The sequence below is a fragment of the Manacus candei genome, unplaced genomic scaffold (assembly GCF_025592945.1).
Source record: "Manacus candei isolate 608988 ecotype Guabito, Panama unplaced genomic scaffold, ASM2559294v1 h1tg000014l, whole genome shotgun sequence".
NCBI classification, from domain to species: domain Eukaryota; kingdom Metazoa; phylum Chordata; class Aves; order Passeriformes; family Pipridae; genus Manacus; species Manacus candei.
Genome location: NW_026138062.1, coordinates 72,629,258 through 72,655,120, shown reverse-complemented (window position 1 = coordinate 72,655,120; position 25,863 = coordinate 72,629,258). Strand labels below are relative to the sequence as shown.

Genomic DNA, 25,863 nt, shown 5'->3' with positions numbered 1-25,863 from the left:
TTCTGTTGAGCATTGACCTCCCATAAAAGACATAATGATGTCTTCCCCAGCCAGTCTTGCAGAACTGCCCCCAAAAAGGATTTTGCTGACTTAGTGAACTGTTTAAAATTTCTAATAATCTAAAAATGCATGTGCGTCTTGTGGGGTCACTTTATTCCTGCTGTTGTAGATAACAGTGGTAAACCTTTTGTTTTCCCTCTTTCAAAGAAAGCTTTCATTTTATAGTTTCTGAGTGTGGCACCAGTGTTTCCATTGCACTCTTTCTGATGACATTTAGGTCTTTTCCCTGACTGCCATAATTTAATTTATTGCTAGTATGTATACATGCATGAATAGTTCAGATTTCACTTCCTAGATAGTAATTTGCACTTCTGGCATTTAATTTCATTTGCTGTTGGGTTGTATGTTTTATAGTTTCTGACTGGCTTTTCCCTCAACAAAACGTTGCCAGCATGAAATAATTGGTATGGGAAAAGGCTGCACACATGGATTATGTATAAAGGGACTTAATTGATTAGCTTTGCAAAAGATCCAATCTTTGCCTGGTGTACGTTTGCCCCAGTTCAGTCAATGATACCAAATTTCTATGGGTGGCTCAGCACGTCACAAAAATGCCTTCTCTTTTCTCATGAGGGTGGATGCTCAGCTATCCTGAGCACAGAGCTACTGGATTGCACTTTGTAATTCTTGAAATACATGGCAAAATCTCAAAGTTTTCAAAGTTTTGACTTTGGATGATTCTTGGTGGGTTGTTTTTTTTTTAATACTAAAGGTATTTTTTCTGTTCCTCTCTGCCTTAGTACAAGATGGTAAAATGCCAAATTAAATTACAACTGCTATAGGATTATATAACAATACTACTTTAACTTTTCAATATAGTCTTTCTGTATCTATTTCATTGAATATCCATAATATTCAAAATTCACTTTGCACTGTATGAAAATTTTAGGTGACAACCTAGTGTAAAATATTGGTAATTTGTCAGTAACAGAGTAGAGGAAATTAAAAAAGTGGTTTGCGTGGTTAATAAAAATTATCAAGATACTTCTAAAATAATTACTTCATAAAAGTACCCATAGGGAAAGTTCTGCAAAACGTTTCTGCAGAAGCTTTTAAAATCAAAGGAGTATTTCTTCAGTTTGGACTTGTCAAACGATTCATATAGTTACTGGGTTTTTTTCCCCTTTGTGCTTTGGCCCTACACTTGAGAAGAGAATTATGAATGTAAATAAATACAAATCAATAGGAACACTGTTTTATTATTTCACTGGGAATTTCTGTACAATTTGAGAGCAACTTGCTACAAGTTGAGCAGATGATTAAGGTTAACCTTGATCTTAAGCCAGCTAGGTTGGATTACATTCTATCAGCAAGGGATTTAAATTTACTCGGACACGTTTTAATTGGCATTTATGCAACGTGTACTCACAGATGCTGAATTCATTGAGAAATACTGAGTGCCATCTGTTTAACTCTGTTTCCTCTCTATTAAAGTATAATAAAATAAGGCCAGGCCCTTCTGGCTTGCTAATATATTTATCTTTCAGAATACAATATGTTAATTACCGCATCAATAATGTGTTATTCTGTGCTAGATATTAATTTCTGTGTTTAATTAAAAGTAACCTTATTTTCTCTGCTCTTTTTCATAGCTGTTTCCTCTGTAAAAATGTCTTTAAAAGTACTGGATGATTGTTTCCATGTTTGCTGAATGGAGGTGCAACTACTATTGATTCACATGGAAAAATAATTGAAGTTAGTAAATAACATCTAGCCCATTTCTAAAGAATTTGGCTTCCCATAAAACATGATTGTTATTGATCGATCATGTTGCCTAAAGTAAGCAGGTATAAATTCTAGATACATTTTATTTTATGATGAACAATACATGCACATGTTAGTACATTACAGTTATTTGGGAACATGACAAACAAAAGAGATTTGGATTACATGGACAGTATGATAATATATATATGCATATATATACGTACAAAAGTGTTCATGTGCTAATTTCCAACCCCATATGGTAAACACAGCAAAAAAATATTTTTTGATGGGTTTTGTTTTGGTTTTACCTGAACACTGTACTTGTACTTGAATCAGATTGAAGACCTTTTCCCCTACTTTTGGCATTTAGAGGGAGAACTGACAGATCTCTCCCTGATCAAAGAAAACTTTTAAGCATATCTTAAATTTATTGTTGCTCCAGAAACACTGGGACACACTTAAGCACTTTTCTAATTTGTGTTTCAATATTTCTCTTTTATTTTTTCATTAATGTAACTCATGGAAGGCGTGAATTTTCATGGTGAGGAGTAGGAGATTCCTCTTTTTTAATTTAAAACTTAGAGTTGTCTCCAAATTAGTTACCTGTTCTTTACATTTTTACAGTAGAAGCTGTTTAATGCAGTAAGAGCCTTTCCAAATTGCTGTTGAGGTCATAGTTCTACTTGTGTACATGCCAATCTGTTTTTTTAACACTGTTCCTTCCTGCATGAGAAATAAATGTTTTTTGATGATGAAATTTTGATACTAGTTTATCTGTTGCATTTCCATATTTTTCTACTTGATCTTAAATCAGCTTTTAGAGTAATTTGGATGTGTGTTATAGGAAAATGTAAAAGTTGCAGAGGGTAAGTCGATTAGAATGTAAAATATAGAGCACAGGGAGTTAATGAGATGAAAGATGTATGGTAACATCTAACCATGCAATCACATACCTTCTCTCTATCTCCTTTTCTTTTTTTTTTCCCCCCTATTTCTTGTCCCCTCCCGAGGTTTTCTTTGCAGGGTAAGCTGGCTGAAATTTGAATGTTAATTGTTCAGGTTATACAGATAATTTGTGAAATTTTCCTGTTTTACCTGGGCAAGATATTTGCCTTTGATAGTGCGTTTGCGGAGCTTTCTTTATGTAAAGCTTGTTACAACAGTGCCTCAGCTTTCATCATTTCTCTGTGGTGGGTTATATTGAAATAATAGTAATTCCCTTGCATACTATGCAATTAGCCTTGCTAGATGATATTGGATCTACAGATTTAGTTTCAAAGGAAAGGTTAAGACACCATGAGTATCTTTTTCCTTTGAAGTATGCTGTTGAGATTTCATCTGGGGATGAAAGGGTGCTGACTTATAGGGCAGTGGGGGCTAAAAGAAGAATGCCCATCTCAAATATGGGCAAATGAGATTGTTTCTATTCTCTGCAAATAGTGCCCTATAAAACACTGATTCTTCAAAGAGCTGAAGAGTTAATCAGATAGATGTTGATGGATATAGCAGGGTCAGTGTCCAATAAGACTTTAGGAAAGAAACCCCAATCCGTTCTGGCAAAAAAGAAATCATATTAAATAGACATGCATGTAATAGATATTTATTTTTTTACTTGTTACCAGCAGGGCTAAGCTAAGTGTATTCCCACTTGAAAAGTATCTTTTTAATTATCCATCTGTTTTCCCCTTACCTTTCATTATTCTGTCTGAATTGGTGGTTCTGTGTGCTTCAAATGGTATGTAGATTAATTTCAGTTCTGGAAGTCTTAAATTATTTATACTGTTTGGGAATAATGTGCATTCCCATTGTTTACAGCTGTGGTGTTTCTGATTATGTAGCATCGGTCTTGTTTTGCTGAGAGTGTCCTCTGTTGATTAACTCTCTAGATAGTTTGATAATGGGCTATATCCAAATGATGTATATACAAATCCCAGGTGTCTGCATGAACTTGGCAGGGTTTAGTGAGGTATTTGTTACTGGTGCTTTTTTTTAGTTGAATACATATAGAGTTACCCCTTCCCTCTTTAAAAATTTTTCCTCTGAGAGATTAGATAGTTTTGTCTGTCATACAGTTTTACATGTTAGAATAGCAAAGGCCATGTATGGAGATTTACAGTGATAACAGAAGTTTGACACCATAATGGGAATAAATGCTAGTGGCATTTCTTGCTTCTGATAACTGGTAAAAGCACTTTCTTTATTTTTGCTGGTTACTCATACTCTTAAGGGTTCCCTTTTTTAGGCCAAGTACATTGATTCAATGTGTTTGTATATATGTAATATTATTTCTGTTAACCCTCTTCCTCCTGGTTAGTTTTGTAATCACTACCCAAAGTCTAATAAATTCACATACACTGAAAAAAACCCCTGTTATGTGAACTTAAAACTTATCTGACACTTCTAAGATTGCTGTAGTTGATATTAATGAGGATTTTTTGTGATATATGTTGTTCTCAGTCCTGCTGCATGTTCACTATGTGTACAGCAAGTAGTTGCAAATAGTGCAAGCCAATAGAAGGGTATTTTTAGAGGGAAGCAGTTGGCCTGAGAAGTGTTGTCCACACTCTGCACATTTCATGAAGGCTCCAGTTTGGTCTGTTGCCTGAACATCCATTGGAACCTGGTGTTCATCTTCTGGTCTATGTTCATCTTCTGGTCTAGTTCCATCCATAACCCTTCAAATAATTAGCCCCCATCACAAGATATGAATCAAAGCCTGTTTGGTGGAGAAGATTTGGAGATCTCATTCACAGTGCTGGGCTGATCCAAACCCAAGTACTGACATCGCAGACATATCCACAGGGAAACTTCATTTTGCTTTTGAGTTTGTTTTTTGCTCTGTTTGGAAGGACAGTGAAGAGAAGCTGAATTTAATTTTTCATTTCTTTTGTGTGTTTGCTTGAAGCCTATATAAATATGCATACCAGAAACCTAACAAATTAGTTGAAAATCTGATGTGCCTGGTACAGCTTCCTGTGCTAACTAACTAACTAGGATGGAAAACCAGAAGTAGAGTGCTGAAGCCTATGTTCTTTTGCACTAAAGACACCAAGAATAATGAGTTGCAATAAATAATCCCAGCAGTGCCATTCACCAGTAAGTTTTAAAGTGTCTAACAATGAAAGTAATCAGCATCCCACTGGAAAGTCCTGTAACACCAAAAACATATTGTCACAGTATATTAGAAAAACAAGTGTAAGGATTTTGGCAATCCAGCTACTGTTTTGATATTGGTATTTTCCCCCTTAACTCAGTTGTTTCTGAATGAATTATTAGAAGATACCGGTAGCTTTTATCACACAAGTTCAATGGCTTCTAAATACCCTGTTTGGCAAAATTAATAGCAATGTATTTACTTTTTTAAATTGTCCTGAAAATATATTTTTTTCTGCATCTACTGATAGTCTTGATCGAGTCTTATAATGTTTTCAAGCTTACTTTTTGTGCTTAAACATACAGAAAAGAATGAGACCACTGAACTGACTTGAAAATTTATTCAGAGTTTGTGAAGAAACAGAAGAATCTTGGTCTCAATACCACCTTTGCTTTTTCTCTCTATAATAATTCTTAATGGAAATCTAAAGAGTCTTGTGGTTTACCAGGACATTAACCTGTGTGGGCTGCTCAGGATGGGTAGAAATGGAATTAACACAATTGGTAGGTCTTTGTAGAGTGTCTCATGGCACTCCACAGCTGAGGTTTGTAAGGGCAAGGGACATCAAGCGTAGGTATTTCTCCTAATACTACGCCAGCTTGTATGGAATTAAAAAAAATCTTGGTCTGTTGAATTTTGTCCAAACTTTCGTCATTAGTAAGTAGAAATACCAAAAAGGAGGGGCAAAAAAAGACAACAGTCAAATTGCTGGAAGACCATGTTACAGTTTCTTTACCCCAGTAATTTCCTGGGGAGTTATGAAGAAGTTACACTGTACTGTGGCCTCACAGGCTTTAAAACAGAGGCAAAACCAGCATTTCCCCAAAATGCACTCACTGCCTCGATCCATTTTGACCTTCACAGCCACTTCTGTTACGTTGGCTTGTTTTGTCCCAGGTGCATTTAAAAGTTCCTATTCCAAACAGTCCAAGTTAACATTACAGTCACCCACTTTCCTTTTCCTTTGGTGGGGAGTGCAGATGCGTTGCCTTGCGTGCCACAAAGCCCCCGCCACCCCAGGGTGCCTCAGAGCTTTGCTGAGTTGGGCAGCGATGGATGCCAGCATCTCTTCTGTAGCTGTTATTAAAGATGCTATCTTTAGCTGCAAGACTGAAGTTATGCAGCTTAATGTTCTGTGTGTATTAAAGCATTAATGAAAACACAGGGTAGAAAACAATGAATGCGACCTGATATAAAAGGAAACGTTTAATCAAAATTAAAATCTCCAGTAATGAAATCTGCCTGGCTTTATGTGCATTTGTGTTCATGCTGAGCATCGCCCTCTGTTTCCTTTTGTTAATTCTGAATCAGACTTCTGGCTGCTGTCTTACCACATGGGGTGATCCAGAACTTCATGCACTCCTTCCTGCCAGCAATACAGCAGACTCTGCTAACAGGCAATGTTTCTCTGATTTTTACTCAGTAGCACTTATTGCACATTAAATACTAACATACCGATCAGTTGGCACGTTGCCTTTGACTATCTCATTGGGATTGAAGCCAGAATAAGAGTCCAAATGCAGAAGTACTTTTCTGTATGATTTTACTGTCTTGCCATTTACAGTAACATATAAATCTCCAAGAGCTGCAATTCACAGTTCCAACTTGGTGAACTTGGTGTGTCCCTTTGCTTACAAAACCGTTTTTCATTGTTATAGCTTTTAACTTTGCTACTTTTTGTAATGCTCTTTGTGGAATTTTACAGTATTTGAAGCCTTCAGATGTTTTCTCAATGATGAGCTATTGTTGTAAATCATGAAGATGTCTGTCTTGTGATTTCTCAAATTCTGAACAGTAAAAAAATTGAGTGTATGGTATTTTGCCATGCTTCTTTATAGTGAGAAAGCAGAATGACTCATTTCTTAGAATATGCCTGAAATAGAACAAAGGTTTGCCTTGTGCCATTTGGGATCTAACTGAAAGCAGTTAATTTAATTAGATGAAGACTGTATTTCTATATGACCTCTGTGTAAGTCTGTCTGCCATTTTCCCCTGAGGAGATTTCTTGCATTGTTTTCCAAAACCGGCAGAAGTAATTTGGAAAGTATATGATATTTGGTATAAATGTAATTTTGAAAAGGTTTATCCATGTCTACAATGGCAATCTCTTATCAATTTACATCTTAAGTCTTTTAGGAGGGAAAAACCAATATAACATTATTCTAAGGATTATGTATTCATGTATTTGGACATGCAGAGTATAATTAACAAAACATCTACTATCTAACTCAGGTATGTCTGGAGAGAGGAAAAAAGGGAGTGGAACTCTGTGGTCTGCAGATCCTGTCAAGAGAATAAAATTGTGTACAATAAGAGAATGACAGAACACAGTAAAAATTTATGCAATAGTTCAGCAACGTTTTTGAGCAGGGTGGCCTTGCTGTAGTGTGTGGTGCCAACAAATGCTGTTGTTAGCTCTGCTGTTATTTAGAATTAGCCACTCAACCATATAAAGTTTCTGCATCTTACCCCTTCTGACTGATGGTTCAGGCTTGACCTCACGTGTAATGGGGGAATACAATTTTCCAGAATATTAAAGAAGCAACTTAGCTCTTGAAGTGCGATAATGATACCGTATATTCTCTGATATTAAAATGTCATATTTTTCAACCACTTCAACAGCATAATGGTGATTTTTTCATGGAAATAGAGTCCTTTCAAAAAGCATTGATGGTAATAGTGCAGTTATAACACCCTAGGATTTGAATGCTAAGCAGAAGGACATAGATAAAATTACTGTGTTGAGACAGGACCTTGAACGAAACACTAACATCGTACCTATGCAGATTTAGGGCTATGCACACTGCAGAAACCTTATCATGAATCTATTTCTTTGAAAACGTCTCTGAAAAGCTTTTTTCTTGAGAGTGAAAGGATTATTAGCAAATGTACAAGCATCAGCCATTTAAGTCTTCCCTGCACTACAGGAACAGTGCTGCCACAATTTCGTTGACAAGTCTCTGGAGTAGTCACTTCTCTTCTTTTAATACAGGTAAAGATAAATGAGGTTTCTTTAGATCTGACCTACTGAGGGATTTTTCGCTTAAAAACTAGAGGAAGAGAGTCAGTTTTACACAACTCAAGCCAGCATAGCTTGCTATTTAAGAGCAACACCTTTTAAATCAGTTGCAATCTGGCTCCATTTGCCAGTACCATAACATCCCAGCTTTAACCTCTAGTTGAAAATTGGCTAAATGTTTGCTTTATGTCCTTGCTACCTGTATTTCTTCCTTTATTTTTTTCACCTGGAATCCTGAGTTACAGGACAGTGGCATTTCTGGGTTGGTCCTTGTCTTCTTTCATGAAAGGGAACCCGATTCTGCTCATGAGATAAGGTTTGGTAAGTAGTTAAGGAAAACACTGGAGTTTTGGTGAAGTGTCTTTTCACGTTTTTTCTTTCTTTTTTTGGTCCATCTGTCTCTTTCATTTCAGTTATCTCTTTATGCTTTAATTTGGAGGGCCAAGACAAGATCTCGCTGCAGCCTCTTAATCTGCTTCTTTATCTCCATTATAATCTGCTTTCTAGGAAGGCCATTGCAGCCAACAGTTCATTGCAAACTGAACACCAGAGCCTTGATTCAGAGTGTACAGAGAAAAATCTTTATTTACAGACTGCAGCCAAATCCTTGGATTTAAAGACGCAAACCCTTCTTTGCCTAGGGAAAATTAATGTATGATGTCTGAAAGACGTAGTTCTTGGGTGAACTGTGTTGTGTCTAAAACCCCTTGGTTTGTGTCCATAAATTTAGAAATAAACTGTGTTAGTCATGCTGAAAATATTGTCTGTAATCCAGCATGATTCGAATAACCCCAAAACTCAAAATGAAATGAATACTACTACTATTACTACTACTACTAATATTAATGATGATGATGAAAAAAACCCAAAGCAAATGCCGGTAAACATTTAGGGTAAGCGAAGGGAAATTGTCTCTTCAATCTGTACCATGGGCTCTATCCTTCCAGGAGATAAATTCTTATTTACAGGTAGTAAATTCCTTGTCCTAGAGTGTAATACATGGAAGGCGTTGAGAGGGATCGCGTTTTCTACACAGTCAGTCAAATTAATAATTAGGTCTCTTCTCCTTATCTGTTTTCAGTTTTCAATCAACCTAAGGGATACTCTCAGAGCTGCGTGCCTGAGGCATCACAGATCCTTCAGGGTTTAATTAGGTTTCCCAGTGCTGCAACATGCTCTCTTAGGCCTGTCAGTTACCCTTCTCACAGGAGTTAAAATTACTCTTTATATGACTTATCAGATTTGGTCATTTAATTGATTCCCAATTCATCATCTAATCCATTTACAATTTCCTTCCCACGCATGGAAATATTGTTGTGGGTTGACAGCTGTGTCGCCCAGTAAGATTCCTGGCAATACTTAAAGCCCAAATCTTAAACTAGTGAAATAAAATCGACATTGTGAATGGTTTCCATAAATTTTTATAATGATCATCAGTAACTTGCAACCAATGGTTTTTACTTGGAAGTCTTTTTTTCTTGCAACCTGCTCCTTAAACATGAATTTCTTTCTATTGACAGTTGTAAGTTTCTTAATGACAATAACGAATGACAATAAATATGTTTATTTTAGAGTCTATGTGCAGTCATATGTTTATTGCCAAATGCCTAAATACTTAACTGCTTTTTCAGTGTAGTATATTGCTTGATTCAAGCATATGACTTGTATTTGTCATCAACACCTTTTAAAAGATGTAATCTAGCAGGTGCAGCACTCTTTGATTTCCTTCTACCTTAATGGATTAGAAGTGTGCTGGTCTTCTGTTTGCTAACATGTATTGCTGAATGTATTAGGGAATGACCCTTTCCAGAGGTGGTAACTACTGAGCTTAGTAGATATGAAGATCCCCTAATTTGATCATGCTGTATGGAATCATGGAATGGTTTAGGTTGAAAAAGACCTTTAAGATCACCGAGTCCAACCATTAACCAAGCACTGCCAAGTCCACCACTAAACCATGTCCCCAAGGGCCACATGTGCATGCCTTCTAAATATCTCCAGGGATGGTGACTTTACCACTTCCTTGGGCAGCCTGTTCCAATGCCTGATCATCTTTTCAGCGAAGAATTTTTTTTCCTGATATCCAATCTAAACTTCCCCTGGTGCAACTTGAGGCTGTTTCCTCTTGTCCTTGTCACTTGTTACCTGGGAGAAGAGACCAACCCTTACCTGGCTACAACCTCCTTTCATATAGTTGTAGAGAGTGATAAGGTCCCCCGAGCTTTCTTTCCTCCAGGGTAAGCACCCCCAGCTCCCTCAGCCTCTCCTCACAGGACTTGTGTTCCAGACCCTTCCCCAGCTCTGCTGCCCTTCTCTGAACATGCTCCAGCACCTCAATGTCCTCCTTGTAGTGAGGGGCCCAAAACTGGACACAGGATTCGAGGTGTGGCCTCACCAGTACCCAGTACAGGGGGACAGTCACTGCCCTGGTCCTGCTGGCCACACTATTGCTGGTACAGGCCAGGATACCATTGGCCTTCTTGGCCACCTGGGCACACTGGATGGCTCATGTTCAGCTGCTGTCAACCAACACCTTGAGGTCCTTTTCTGCCAGGCAGAGGAAAAGCAATCAATGAAAAACGTAATTCTTTGGAGAGCATCTGTTTTCAAACAACTTAAAGGATACAGTAATGGAGACACTATATTTTGTTAGTGCTTTAGAAGTGTGATCTAATTTCACTGCTGCTGTTTGTATTACCTGTATTTAGCTCTATTTCAGCTAGTTTTGGATTGTGTCTTGGCTCTGTTTATCAGTGTTAAAACAAAACTATGTTTCTTTGTTGCTTTGACTATCAGTGCTCTTTGCTGGTGTCATCAGCGAGGCCGTACTAATAATGTCAATATTAAATTACATAGGTATCTAAATGAACTTAATACTGCTTCCTGACACTTTCAATCTGTTAGCATTCTTATAGCAGAATATGGTGTGAGATTCAGTAAAATCTTTATTAGATCTGCATGTTTGATGAGAAATAGGCAATTTCCCACTGCTGGAAATTCTGCGTTACTGTGGTGGGTAGTAGCAATACAGGTTTTCTGACCAACTCTTCCCAAAATTGGGTAAAGCATTCTATGTATACAATTCAGTCTCTAATTATCTCATTAATTTTTTTTTATTCATCCAAGTTAAATAATGCTATTCTTTAGCGCTCTTTATTCTTCCAAATTTAAATTACTGTTAAAATTTCTGTATGTCTCTTGCAATGTCTACCAAAATCTTAAAAGTGCTTAAAAATAAATTTTTGACAATATGACATATTAGCACAAGAAAGAGCTTAAAAATAAAAGGCAGATCTTAAATTTTTGAAGTGTCTGAGAGAAAGGACTTTTTCAAATCTTTTCTTGCATTCATTAACCCTTCATCATAGAGGAAGTGTTTATGAACCACCTGTTTAAACTAAATTAATTGGTCTCAGTGGTAGTAGAGTACAAAAAATACAGTTGTTTTTCTGCGGGTTTTTGATGGTTGTTTCCTTTAACTAAAGGAGATCTTAAATAGAAGTATATGTATGATACTGTGAGTTCAGTTACATAGACTCAGGTCAGGTGCTGAACTAATTCATGCTAATGCATATGAATACTAAACAAAAAAATAACATTAGACTTTAAAGTACTTTTGTTTCTTCAGGCTTTGAGGTAGTAAGTTTTGCTAAAGGGCAGAGTTTGAAGTAGAGGAGGACAGCACTCTGTGAATACATTACATCGAATGTGTTGTCACAAATGATTAGCCGAAGATTCAAACTTGATCTCTGCTGTGATGATGTCAGGTCATGGTCATTGCTTTATGATCAGTCTCTTCACAATGAGCAGTCTCTTCTGTCTGGAAGCCTGTTCAGTGTGAATTCTCAGACTGTGCAGTCAGGGATGTCCTGTGCTGTCAGGGAGCTGGCCATGTGTCTAGTGGTTCTAAAGTATTGAAGCTCAGAGAAGGCTGGAAGTGTATTAGAGATGGAGATGGTGAACTGATTGGCATCTGCTTGCCTGTAGAAGGCTTTTTGTCCAGCTGAGGAAGGGTAGAAAGAGGTCAAAGTGCTCCAAGGTAGGAAACATAAGAGAAATGGAAAGCATGGAAGTGAGGAGCCCTGGGCATGCCGGCTGTGTCTTCCTGCCTCTTGGAGGCCTTGTGGAAGTGTGACATCTTTGAAACATTCAATACAATTGCAGTCCAGTTGCTGGACCCAGTCACTGCATAAAATTATTGCCTGTATTACATGAGTGATCTTGTTAAATGTAATTTCTGACTATTTATAGCCCTACTCCTCCTGTTCCATTTTAATGACTATGTATTGTAGTTAACACCGGTGTTAACCTGATTTTAACACGTTCAGAAAGGAAAGGAAAGGATCTTTTTTAGGGAACAAGTTTTTCCTTTAACTTTATATGACTACATGGAGACTTTTAGGGAGGTATATTCTGAAAAGAATATTTCTCATTTGTAAATGATCAAGTTTTTTGGTCAAACCAGTTAACAGCTTAATAAGGTGTAAACTGTACCATGCTAACACATATGTTGAGTTAAATCTGATAATGCATGCAATTTTTTTTGTTTCTTTTTAACTTAATTAGGTGCTCCAACACTTTCCTGTTAGTGGCATGAATGTATTAAAAACTATATCCTGACATCTGTATAAATTTCATGCCAGGAAAGTCTTTAAACAAGGTACCATAATTCTGGCTGATGCTTAAGTTAGTTGTAATTAAAATTAAGCACCTGGTCTGAAGCCGTTTTCCAACTGACAACCATCTTATAATATATTTGAATGCCAAAAATGTCTGGTGTGTCTCACTAAATTGGAATTACAAGTTCAGTGGGTAGTGGGATCATTGCTGGTCCTAAATTTCAGGAACGGCTCTGCTTTTGAATAACAGTTCAGTCCTGACTAAGAAATAATTAGTTTCTCTTTGATTACAGCTTCATGGGATTAGAGGATTTATATAACCACCTGAATCCTATTTCTGTTTTTCTAATCTTACAGCATTTTAAAGCAAGTTCTCGTTTTTGTTGTTCATTCGTCATATTTTGTTAGATTAAGTATTAGGTGGAAACTTTGTTTGTAAATACTGCTGTTTTGTTGGGGAGGAAAAGGGGAGCATGGAAATACTTTTTATATATTTGCAGGAATTAAAATAATAGAATTGATGGGTATTAAAAGAATTTAAGATCTGTTACATAGGAGTTTTAACAAAATTAGCCAAAAGACAGGACAGTGAGCCATTAAGGCTGCATTACTCAGCTTTAGCTCGTTTGATGTTAGGATAGTTTTGTTTGCTGGTGAAAACTTGCTCATTAGCTGAGGTCTGGTTGTTTTCTAAAGGAATGTGAGGAATTTATTTCACTTTTTTCCCTTTTTCCCCCGTTTTTGAGGCACATGCTGCTATTCAAAGAAAGATTACAGTGATCTTCATGATCAAAGAGTGGAAATTGTTGGGATTGCTCCTGTTACCCAGTTGTGAGATACTTTGTCTCCCCAGTCTCTAGCAAGCAGACTTGCAAAACAGTGTGGGAGGGTGCAGGAGAGTCAGTGGGAAGCAAGTCTGAGTGATGTCTTTTATAAGATTTGAAGTGTGTTAAGGTTGCCTTGGTCTGACTAAGAAACTGCACCCCAAACACCTTCATTTCCCTCTCTTCCTCTGTTCACTGGGTGACCATGGCTGTAAGATCTTGGCTCATTAGGGATCCCGGATGTATTCTGGTGCACTGCTTTGAACTGATCTAGCATGAACCGTCTGTACTAGAATAGACCTGTAATCAAAATTTTCAGGAGGTTTTCTTGTTTCCAGATCTTGCATGATACCACCTGTTAAGGCATGATATCCAAAATGTGTGATGGTAAATGGTGTGTTCCTTAAATATTCATTCTTTTCAGGTATTGACTAGAACTTTCTGGTTGGTTTATTTTTCCTTGTGTTTTCTTTACCTCTTTTAATCACAGTTATTTAAAGATAAACTGGAACAATAATCTTTCTTAATTATCTATGCTGTATATAGGCAAAAAACTCCTGCCTACCTTCCTCCTATTTCACCCAGTAATGACTTCATACTCTTTTTTTATAGTAGCCAACAAAGAACTTAAGGTAAAAAAACAGTGGGTGCTGCATTTGGCAAAGCCTTGCTTAGGGTTTACACAAAAGAAAAGTGCTGTCTCTACTTACATGGCTTGTCAATAAAAATTTATCCTCAAGTGATTGCCAGTTCCCTTCTTCTCTGAGAAAGGTTCTCCAGGCAAAGTAAAACTGTTTAGGTGATTGAATAGTACATGATATGAAGTAGTTGTGTGAGCAGTTGACTTTTAAGTGGAGTTACAAAAGTTACTGTTGAATCTGATCAGTTCAGCATGTTCACACAGCAAGATCATAGAGTTGTCCTAGCTGTGCAATGACAATGATAACAACCATTATTCATTGTATTTTAGAAAATATGAGGTGAAATGTCAACCTTTAACCATGGTCTGTCAGAAATAGGGAGGGTGGGGTGGGCAGAGGAGGGATGGTATATCTATGAAGATTCTACACAGAAATTCTATTAAAAAAGAAAAAAGCAAACAGCCTCTTAATGTATCTGTTTTCATTCCTGCTGCACATGTGTAGAAAGAGGTGCCTGTGGTGAAATTTGACCGTTTGGTGACAGAAAGCATTTGCTGTACTGGATTGCAAAGTATACTTCCAATATATCTTCAAAAGGAAATGCATTCTCAATTTACAGTGAACCTTGACTATGAAGGACAGAAAGGAAAAAATAAGTTTTTTTCAGTAAGGGATGAAAATTGTAGATTTATAACTTCATGCAAGATTACCAGGGCCTGAGGAAAAAAAAAAAAAAAAACAACAAAAAACCCCAACAAAAAACCAGAGCATGTATCTACTTTACAGCTGCAAAAATAATTACATGATGACTATCTGTGGAGTAATCTCTAATGGATTACATTTTGTTACCATTTCATTATATAATGTTAGAGCCAAAATAATTCATAGTAAATGAGAAAAAAACCCTTGTTTTGATGTATCTGTGGTCTGGACCTTTGATGTCCTCCTAAGGCATTCTATTAAGAACTGGTTAATTTGTGAAAGATCTTGGTTTGCAGACAAGGTACAGTGCTTGTAAAGCTATTATAAGACTAAGGAGTGAAGAAATTACAGAAGTAATTTGTTTTTATTATGCAAGCACTGGACTTTGTTGCTTCAGAGGTGCTAAAGTCATCTGAGGTGCTTTCCTCTTAGATTTATGGTGTCTCTCAGACTTGAAAAGCATTATGGTTTACTAAGATCACTTGATTTCATTTTTTTAAAACTTAAGGGTGCTTTTTTTGTATGTCTCTTAGATTTATCCAAGTGATACAAGCTTCAGCAGTAATAAGAGGCTTCTTACTCATGGTCAAAACACCCCTTTTATTGTGTTGCAATAGAACTGTGACATAGCAAATAAACTCTTCTGCACTTTCATGTGCTGTTGGCAAAGGGAACTGGATATATGGGCTTTTTTTTCATAACTTAGGGCAACTTCTGTTCCTTCTTCTTTAATATTCTTTAGTTTGGAGAAGTGGAAGGGGAAAAAAAAGTAGTAATATTATGACCAGAGGTTCGAAACCACATCGAGTCTCTAAAGTATTAAAGTAAATAGAAAAAAATCTTTGACTTCAGTAGAAGCAGTGTCAACTTAGCCACTTATACTGTGTGATTTACTGTGCCTGGGTGGCTTGAAGGTTGCTTGGGAACACCAGAAATTACATCTGGTTATTAATGCCATATTCAGTATAAATGGAAGAAGGATATATAAAGTTTTCAGTGTCTGTGAGTAGTATTTTAATGCTTCCATAACTGAAAATAACTTGAAGCATCCAATTTTGATGCATCAGTATATGGAGGAATATAGTAAGGAAGCTGTAAGAGAATGTGGGTTAAAGTTAATAAAACCTTCTTGAAAGCAGAAGGGGAGCTAAAGGATTGGTCTTTTGGCTTACCTTTCTGAATAACTAAAAGTGACATCATTCTCCTCTTTGAAAACGTATTCTTTCTTCTAGATGTAACATAAATTGATGTTATAGCTGAAAATATTTTGAATTTTCCCCAAGTTCATATTAGGAAAATATCCTTGAGTTTTGCTTTTAAGAGAGACAAATTCTTTGTCCTTAGATGTAGCATGCTTTCTGAGGCTTTTGTATGGGAAGCAGTAGGTGCATGTTTTATTTGTTGTGTTGTTTCTTGGGTTGGTTTTGTTTTTAATGAACTGTGTACCCTAGATCTGTTTAAGAGACCTTGTCTGTCCAAGAGAACATGTTCATCCAATAGCATCTCATTGTTGTAGACTAAATGACCTCCAGAAGTCCCTTTCCACTGAAAATATCCTATAATTTCTTCACTAAGTCCTATCATTCTGTTTTATTAGTTTGTATTATTAAAGTGATACCGACGTTTCACCCTTGATTATCCTTTTTTAGTGCATTAATATCTCCTGATTCCAGGGCATCCAGAAATTTCAGTCATTGAACTGAAATATTTTAAATGTCAGTGCTTTAGTATGGGAAGGGGTTAGTAAATTCTGATGATGTCTGGTGAGATCTCTACTATATTTAAGTCTTGTTGGTACAGAGATGTTCTTCATTACTTCCAGAAATTGTATCTTTTTCCTATAATAGTGGCAAGATATTTTTTATTTATTGCTTTTGATTCCTGTCTACACTTCTTTGTCAACGTGGAACTTTCCCTGTTGTGTATTACATTCCAGTGAACCAAGCTGGAGACACAGGTCAGTGACTGTAGCTACTGTGAATGGTAGGGGATAGAATGTAAAGAATGTGTACTTGAGAAGAAAAAATCAAAGACAGTCCTACTGATTATTGACAGGGCTATTTGACAGTAATCCTCCAAAACAAATAACTACAAATAATTTTTTTCTCCCCTCCTTTGTTTTGGATGAGATAACATTGCAGAAATCAGGTGTGAGGAAAATGTGTACCTTTGGCCCAAAGTAGATGCCCCATTTGCCTTCGGACCATTTTCAAAGGTCTTAACAGCATGAAAGACCTTACAGAGAGGAATGTTTTGGTGGTAGTGCTGTACCTGCCAATCCCCAAGCACAACCACATTCCTTAACAGCTGACAGTAAATCACACCTCCCTTTGAAGCAGCATTAACAACCAAACCTCTATTCAGTGGTGAATGTCCATATATCTGTGATCCATGGCTTGAGGGATGTATTTTTTTGCTGCAGATTCTTGGCACTATTTGCTGTTGACACAAGACCATTGCAGGTAGCAAGAATGACAAACAGCTTTCTAAAAACCCTAAGAGTCCTTTGGTTGTAATGTGCTTTCCCATTAAGTTATCCTTTTTCAGCGTGTATGGAGTAACAGCAGCGGAGAGAACTAGCATGTTAGATTTGTTGTCATTTGAGTTATTTTTATATTAAACCTAATGCCACTTACTTGGCAAGACTTAGGAATGCCATTATTCTGTTAAACTGTGTCCTTGTGTGGTCTGCTGAGCACGGTATGTCTCCTCCCCCGAAAAGAAAAATAACCACACAGCTATTGATAAAATTCATAGTGAATGATTGGAGGAAACTAGAGTTTCCTAGGCCTGGGCTTGGCGAAATGATGAGAAAGAACAAATTCTAGTAATGTAGCAAAAATAAAAACCTATGTAAAGGTAGCAAACCTGACTTCTTCCGATTAAAGGATGTGGTCCTGGCTTAGGCTAAGTGATGGCTCCCAGAGATCAGTAAAGATTGTTAATATTTCTCCTTGAAAAAGACACAAGCCAAATTGCAAAGATGAGTTTGCCTAAGGCTGGACAAGTGTTTAGTGTCTTGTAGTGTCATCAGAGAACTGGGAGTTTTGGTTAATGTATTAATTTTTGCCAAAAATTCAGGGATGGGTGCAATTCATAAGGCCAACGGCCACTCTTTAACCACAAACCTTTGAGTTATTGGCAGGCCGACCTTGTATCTCAGAAAAAAAATGGACACAAAGCAATCTCTGCAATGCTTATCCCCAAGTCACCTGAGCAGAAGAAATTGTGCCATCTTAACTGTGAGAGGACTCATAGAATGGTTTGGGTTTGAAGGGACCTTAAAGATCATCCAGTTCCAACTTCCCTACCATGGGCAGGGACACCTTCCACTAGTCCAGGTTGTTCAGAGCCCCATCCAACCTGGCTTTGAACGCTGCCACAGATGGGGCATCCACAACCTCTCTGGGCAACTTGTTCCAGCACCTCACCACCTTCCCAGTAATGAATTTCTTCCCAGTACTGAATCCCAACCTGCGCTCTTTCAGTTCAAAGCTATTGCCCCTTTTTCTATCACTACATGCTCTTGTAAAAAGTCCCTCTCTAGCTTTCTTATCACTTGGCTTGTAAGTTGGAAGTTAAATAAGAGTTGCATATGGGTTTTCTGTGTTACTGTGTGGAAGTACCAGAGACCATCTGTAGATGCCAAATGATGTTCCTTAACTGATGCGTTCGTTCATATAAAGTTCACTGACAACAGGCAGCATTAAAGACCAAAACAAAACACTTTTCTGTACTGTTGGTATATTGTTGGGTAATTTTTTGCTTCGTTTTCTTTATTCTTTCAGTTCTACGGGATGACTTCAGACAAAATCCATCGGATGTAATGGTAGCTGTGGGTGAACCTGCAGTGATGGAATGTCAGCCCCCAAGAGGTCACCCAGAACCGACTATATCATGGAAGAAAGATGGGACCCCTCTAGATGACAAAGATGAGAGAATTACAGTAAGTATAAAAAGTTCTGCAAACAACACAAAAATCAAGTGATCTAAAATTACTAGGCTCTTGAGCATGTGGGCATCCCGCTGTGCTGTACTTTAGAGGATGTGTTCTTTCCGTGCCTCACAGGCAAGGGCTAGTTTGCATTTAGCTTGGAATGTATCCTCTCATCTCATACTACTTCATTGCAGGGTATGCATTCATTTGTTAAAGAGGCCCATGCAAAACCTATGTTCTTCTCTTCCTCAGAGGAATTAGAAGCTTGTGGGAATGAAATTCATTATGTTCGTCACTGTCCTATAATTTTCTTACCTTTTATCCACCTACAAGTTTCTGCAACCTATAATATCTGCCTTCTTCGGTTGGAAGGAGAAACAAGTAGTAGTCTCAGTGAAACCTTCTTTTGCAATTCCTTTGAAAATAATACATACAGAAAAGTTGGGTGTTGTATGAGAAAGGCTGAAAAGGGGTTGGGGGATATAGACACATTTCTTTAGAGAGGTGATGGCTTATCCTACCATCTCCAATTAAGCTGTTTTCTAATTAGTGCTGTTGCCATACTCATTTGTATGTGTACTTGCTGAATGCGGTCCACGTTTATTCGAGATAAAGCAGCATCTCAAATCAGAAAACTATCCATTTTTTAGTGTTTGACATGTGAAACAATAAGCTAATGAACCTAAATGTCTTGCAGAAATGGCAGCAAAAAATGGAGTTCAAAAACCATTTGTATGCTGCCAACGTGGTGAATCAAAACATCTTCCCATATGGTGAGAAACTGTATCCTCTGAAAGCACACACATGTAGGATCCTGTTGGTACTGGAAGGTTTACAAGTGTAAAACAAGATCAGAGGCATATACCATTTTTATATCTCAATTTTATACTGAAAGGAGGGAAATGTGTAATGGAAATACACTTAAAACCCAGCAACCTGAGTAAAAAATTACCATTTTTGTTTGAGATTTAAATTTCCTGTTATTCCATTTGTTTTTTGCAAACAAGACAAAGCTCAGGCGTTCTGCAGTTGTGGCATATGCATACATTTAAATTTTTAAGTACCCTACCAAACCTATACTGATTGCTGGCTATTAACTCAATTCTTCCAATCATACTTGCTAAGAACTCGCAATTTCCTTTTCAAATCTCCTTCCCACCGTGACAAGTCAATTGACCTGAGATAAAGAGAAGATTCCAGTACTACCTTCTTCTTTTTTTTTCCCCCAGGAAGTGCTTTCTAAACTTGCATTTTCTATTGCTATCATTTATTCTCTTGAAGGATTTTCAGGTGTTTCCTATTAAGTACATTTCTTTTGTTATACATGAAAACTGCTCTTCCAGCTGCTGGAACAAAGACATACCCACAACAAAAGTAGCTATCACTGACTGGCAGTGCCACCTGTACTCTTAAAACTGTTCTTAGGATGAAATAAAGCCCCTCAGTTTGGTTTTCTTTTCTGATGATTGTATCAAATACTCACCTACATAATGTTCTTTTACCCTGACATCTGGTAGAGTTATGCTGTGTTACTAGTTTCTCCTCCTATAAAAAAAAGAAATGAAAAGAGTTTTGATGCAGGTGTAGATATACACTTGTTTCATGTACCCAAATGTTTTCAGAGGTGTAAATTAGCAGTGCTGCCGTAGCTCAGCTCAACTGCATCCATTTATTTCATATTTACCTGGCATTGTCTTAAGCAGCACTATTAATATCACGGGTGCCTTCTCACACAGGTGAGAGACTGAAGCTACATTGTAATGCAGATTTGCATCCTCTTACAGCTGGAGCAGGATCTTACCAACTGGATAAATATACATTCAGATGTACCTCTTTACAGCTTTGCAGTAACCTTCTATATTATCTTGCTAGTGGCTGGGAGGGTACAGGAGATTGGGAGCTGGAATGGATGACTTGCTAAAGGCAGATGGGGAAAAAAAAATATTAATTTTGAAACCTGACTTAGAATTATTCCATTTCTGTTCACTTATCTCCTTTAAGGCATTTCTATTTCAGTTTAGCAATAGAAACATAAAAGATTAAAAGGGTACAAAAGCTGAAATAAGGATGAATTGCTGGGGTTTAAGTGACAGATTTAATTTTTTCGTTAAATCAACCTTTTATTATTTTTTCCTCATTTACGTGTCTGTATTTAAAACAAACACCTACATTCATTTGATGGTAAAATTTTAATTGACTGAGTGGCAGTAAATTTCTGTAATACAATTTACAATTTTAAGCCATGAATTTACCAGATCAGGAAATGTGAAACTATACGTGTTGGTGTTCAATACGTGTGTAATATCAGTGGGCCTTTAATCAATGAAAAAACTTGGATGGCTTCACTTCTAAAGCATTTCCAGTTCTTTTAATTCTTAAAGGCCTGTTGATCTTTGACTCACTGCAATTTTAAGAGTTTTCTGTCAAAGGCTGTTTGAAGCATTTCATATTAATGCTTTCCTTTCTAACAAGAGATTTAAAATAAACATTAAGGTTGTACTTTTTTGAATAAGGAATGATACTTGACATCTCTTTTTTTGTTTCGTATATGTACTTTCTTCAAAAAGATATGTCTATGAAGCATTTTTAATATATGGAAGCTTTTTTCTCATCTGCAGTGACACTTGATCTGTCAGTCAGTGGAACTGGACTTCGCAGACTGAGTATTAAGGGGGCTAAAGAAACAGAGGTGGAAGCTTGGTTCCTGGCAAAGGGTTTAAAGCAAAATATGTGGATAAATAGCAGATAAATAAGATAAAAGTTAAGGCACGACTTCCTCGGGAATGCAATAAAAAGAAAATATTATTTTCTCCTGGGTAGGGTTAAGGAAATCAATATGTTTATATAGGTGAGATAATAAAAATCAAAGTAGTCTTTGCATGGTTTTGGTCCATTTGTAGGGCAAATAAATGTGCTTTGAGGAGAAATAAATGTGCATGTCTTTCAGGTTATAAACGAGTGAATGGAACAAATAAGAAGTGAGAGTTAGGGTATGGGCACAGCTATCTGTGATGGGGATTATAGAAACAGGCCTTTTATTTAAGCACAGCTCTCCCAGTAATGCTCAGTGTTAGCACAAGTGAGACTCAGTGTAGGCTCTTCAGTGCACACATCTGCTCACTGCATCTGATGAAGAATTATCATCAAAAAGGTTTTTCTTCAGCTCTTGAATGTATTGTCTGTAAACAGTTTTCTCAGTGCATTGGAGCTAAACATGGTTTTTCTCATGTGTGTTCTTTACACCACAGTACGAAAGCACATGCTTGATGTGGCTAATCCCTCTCCATATATTACAAATGAAGCGGGAATGATGGTCTTGCCTGTGAAGCAGATGCTTACCTTTCACTTAATTTATTGAATTGAAAAACAGTTATCATGAGGACAGAGCAGAACTAGTGTGATTTTGTGCTCATCTAGTTAATTTTTCTCCTGGGATTACTGTGGAATCAAGAATCCCTCCTGTAATATATATAGCTGAAAAAGAGTTCCTTATTGCAGTCCAGTGAATAGCTCTAATTTCTCACTGTGGCAAGGTAAAGCTCAGATGTATTTTTTCAATTTCTGAAGTGATCTGTCTGCACTAGGAGAGGCTGTGTGATGCTCCTCTTGGAGCTGAGACATGGTGGAGAAAGGCGATGCAAGATCATGTCTGTGAGTGAGAGAGAAGGGAGCTCACCGGGGTAGGGAAGTTCCTGGTTCTGTTTCCAGCCCCTCATGATGTTTACACATTTGGCATCTGTGAAGTTCATAGGCCCACTCACTGCTCGGAGTGAGGATCTAGGCCAGGACTCCAGGCTTCCAGGTATCCTCACCAGGAGCAGCTCTGCTCCCAGCCCCATCGGTCTAGCCATCTTTTTTGCATGGCAGCACAGTGTCATTAGGATGTAGCCACATGTCACCTTGGTGCCAAAAGCTGTGAGTTTGCATTCCCTCAGGCTGAGGAGGAGGTGCAATCAGTGTAGTTTCTGCTGACTGCTGTAATCACTAGGTTTGGTCTGTCCAAATGTATCATGTCTGGATACAGTCGGCAGGAGCGGCAGTGGCTGTGAGTACCATTAGCAATGACTTCTCAGGCACTCACAGTAATCACAGTGAATATTGGTTGCTTGTAAGCCTGTGAATCCAGTGTGTCTTCATTCACTTCTCACCCATCTTCCTGTTGTACTCCAGAAACCTCCCAGTACTTTCCAAATGGTGTTCCCACTGCCTTCCTCCCACACACCACTGCCATTAAGTTTTGACCCCATTCCCCATCCGTTTCCTCCATCTCACCACGTGTGCTTGCGTCCATCCAGCCTGTCTGGCTCTGTCATCTGATTAGTGGTATCTGCTCGTGTGGAGGTACCAATTTGGAAGCTTGGATAAGCAAACTCTCCTGCAGGATGCTGGGATGTAAAGGCATTCTTCATCTGGCTCTACTGTGGATGCAAATGGCTGGTGTGCCGTGATTTGTGACGGCCGTGGCGGGGTCTGTCTGCGTTAGGCTTGCTCAGAGCCTCCCTCAAGGAGCTGCCTTTCTGCTCTGTCTTCTTTGTTAATCCCAAATGCAATTGCCTGTGTATAAGATGCTGACATCAGTAATCTAACCAAGATGGTGGGGCCTTTGAGCATATCTTTAGGCAAAAACTGGCAGTAATTACAGACTCTCAGGAGCACGGAGTGTTCAAAGAGGATTTTGCAGATCTCCCATCTAGACAGGGCAACCTCCATGTGCTTTTGGATCTGTCTCTCAATTTGTCTTGTATTTTAGCTGCAATGCCTGCATAATTGACTAAGCCTCAATAAAATCAGGATGCAGTCAGAGTGCCTGTAATTATCAATACTTTCCCAGGGGAGAATGTATACACATTCTGCATAAGCTCCAGAGCAAACTGATGTTTGAGTCAGGTTTGTAGGTCAGAGTTTCACAGCTGCATCTGTTCCTGCCCCACGACCACTAGTAGCCCATGCTTCAGAAAGCTGCCTAATTTTTCACATCAAGTCATGGTGTAGGTAGTAGAAGAAAAAAGCTAGACATGAACATGAAATTTTAATAGGTAAAATCTTTTACATATACATGAAAAAGGATGCTGGTACCTAAAGAAAAAAATCCTTTGTAATTGAATACAAAAAGCAACCCCTTTTCATTGAAACTCCAGTGCAGCACTGTGATTGCAATTTCCCCCTCTTTCGTATTAACTCTTATCTCTCATTTATCCTGAATCATCCTCATTTGATTTTTAAAAGAAAAAGCTTGAGAAGCCATTTATCTTTCCTTGTTCAAGTTTCTTAGCTTTAAAGATCAAAGTTACAGGATGAATAATGCATACAGGTTTTCATTCCTTTTTTGTGTGGCTGTCATGTGACATCAACAGTTTTGAATGACTTACACTCTTATTTTAGATAGGTTGTAACTTAAATTCTCAATTCCCATTTTGTTTCCCAGCCCTTAAATAGTATCACAAGTGCAAAGCATTTATTACATCTTACACAATGCTATTTTTACATGTGTGAGTGATGAAAATGTTTTTTACAAAATGTGGGGAAAAAAAAAAAAGCCTCTGATCTTCTGCTGTGACAGAAAAACCTCCTGAATGGTACCATCCCAAGGAAGATGTTTTATTTATTTGCCCCAATTTTTTTGTTAATGAATTGTCAAAGAGAACTACATTCATTCTTCTTGGTAGAGACCAATCATAGCTTCATTGTGCTTTGGCAAGTTTCACACTACATAGATGATCCCAATGTGACCTCGATCATGAGAAGAAAGAAAAAAGAAATGGAAGAGATTGCTATGCTACTAGTTAGAAAGGAAGAGAAAGGGTTGTTTCTACTGAAGGGAACAGTGGAAAAAGCAGAAACTAATTGCCTGTTTAGGATACGGGTCTTTCTTTCCACAGTTAAATTACAGTGGGAAAAATTTCAATGGGGAGGTGAATCAAGAGAAGGAAAACAAAAACTGATGGAATTTGTTGGCGTGTGCTATGTGGAGTGACAGTCTTAACCCATTACAGCAGCAATGCTCCTGACAGAAACCATACTGTTATGGTGCCACTCCAAATTAATTCAAGATGTTTATCCATATTTCTTTCTTCTCCATTTCTCTTTTCTGGCCTCCTCTCTTTTTCATTTATTTGTCAGTCATTAATCTCTAAAATTCTTAATTTCCCAAAGTTATGTATTTTAGATACACAGCAAAAGAATGTATATTCCTGAAGATGTAATTCTAATGGTAACATTGTCTGTCCTATGGAGAGCTGCATGAAGGATCATGGCCTGAGTGCACAGCACACAAAACAAGGGGGTGAGGGGAAGGTGGGGAGCAAGGACTTACAGTTCAGGGTTTTATTTCATTTTAATTGTTTTTCTTTTTTGGGGCAGATTAAAGGGCAAGCAGCAATTTCCTATATGCCCCTGGAGGGTTAGAAGGAGAAGTATATTTTTATTTCTGATTCTCAATATGTATTTGCTGCCTCCCCAGCAATTTCCTTTCTTCTGAGTCCTTTTTCTTTATTCTCTCTTTTTCTCACTCCCTGGGAGGGTTGGCTTCCCACTTCACCTCTCTTTTCCCTTCATCTCCTGATCCCTACAATGCTGGCTTCCTTGAGGATCAAGAGCAGTTTTTGTTAATGTTTTATATTTCTTCTGTTATTAATATTGTTTCCCCTGGTGACACAGCTGGAGCTGCTGTGAGTTAACTTGGCACCCCAAGGGGGAAAGAATGCAAAAGATTGTGAAAAATAATTTGGAGCCACACAGCTGTCCCAGAGGATAGTGAGAATGGCTCTAAATCTTGCTGTTTCTCCCCCTTAGTTTTTCCAAACCGTGACATTGTTTTTCTGTGTTCACACTTAAAGCTCTGTTTCAGGGTCCCTGTTACTCCTGCTGAAATCTCTCTGCTCTCCACATTCCACAAATCTTTGTGTCTTCTGGATCGTTTCTCCCTTGTTTTCTGTTCTGATCTTGGCATGTACTTGTACTGTCCTCTGCCTTATCATCAGAACACCTTTCCCATCTCTCTCCTCAGTTCTGATTGCATGCCTGCCTCTCGCCCTGTGTCCAAGGGTTTGGACTAGGGATTTGAATTTTTGAGGCTCTCAAACCATGACACCCTGCCATGTCTAAACCAGTCAAGTTTCCACATCTGCACAACCACTCTGTTCAGACAAAGAGCTCTCAGGGTATCTTCTGCTACACTGCTCCTTCCCATGTCATTTTTTT

At 37.8% G+C, this 25,863-nt stretch overlaps 1 protein-coding gene across 5 annotated transcripts in view; it reads left to right on the top strand.

The window, feature by feature from the left end:
- ROBO1 (roundabout guidance receptor 1) overlaps window positions 1–25,863 on the top strand; it is a 706,479-nt gene that overhangs the window by 574,920 nt on the left and 105,696 nt on the right. For all 5 annotated transcript variants that reach the window (XM_051781122.1, XM_051781120.1, XM_051781121.1 and 2 more), the window contains one exon: window positions 18,515–18,672. In XM_051781122.1, coding sequence (XP_051637082.1) covers window positions 18,515–18,672 — 158 coding nt within the window. The remainder of the gene's footprint in view (window positions 1–18,514; window positions 18,673–25,863) is intronic.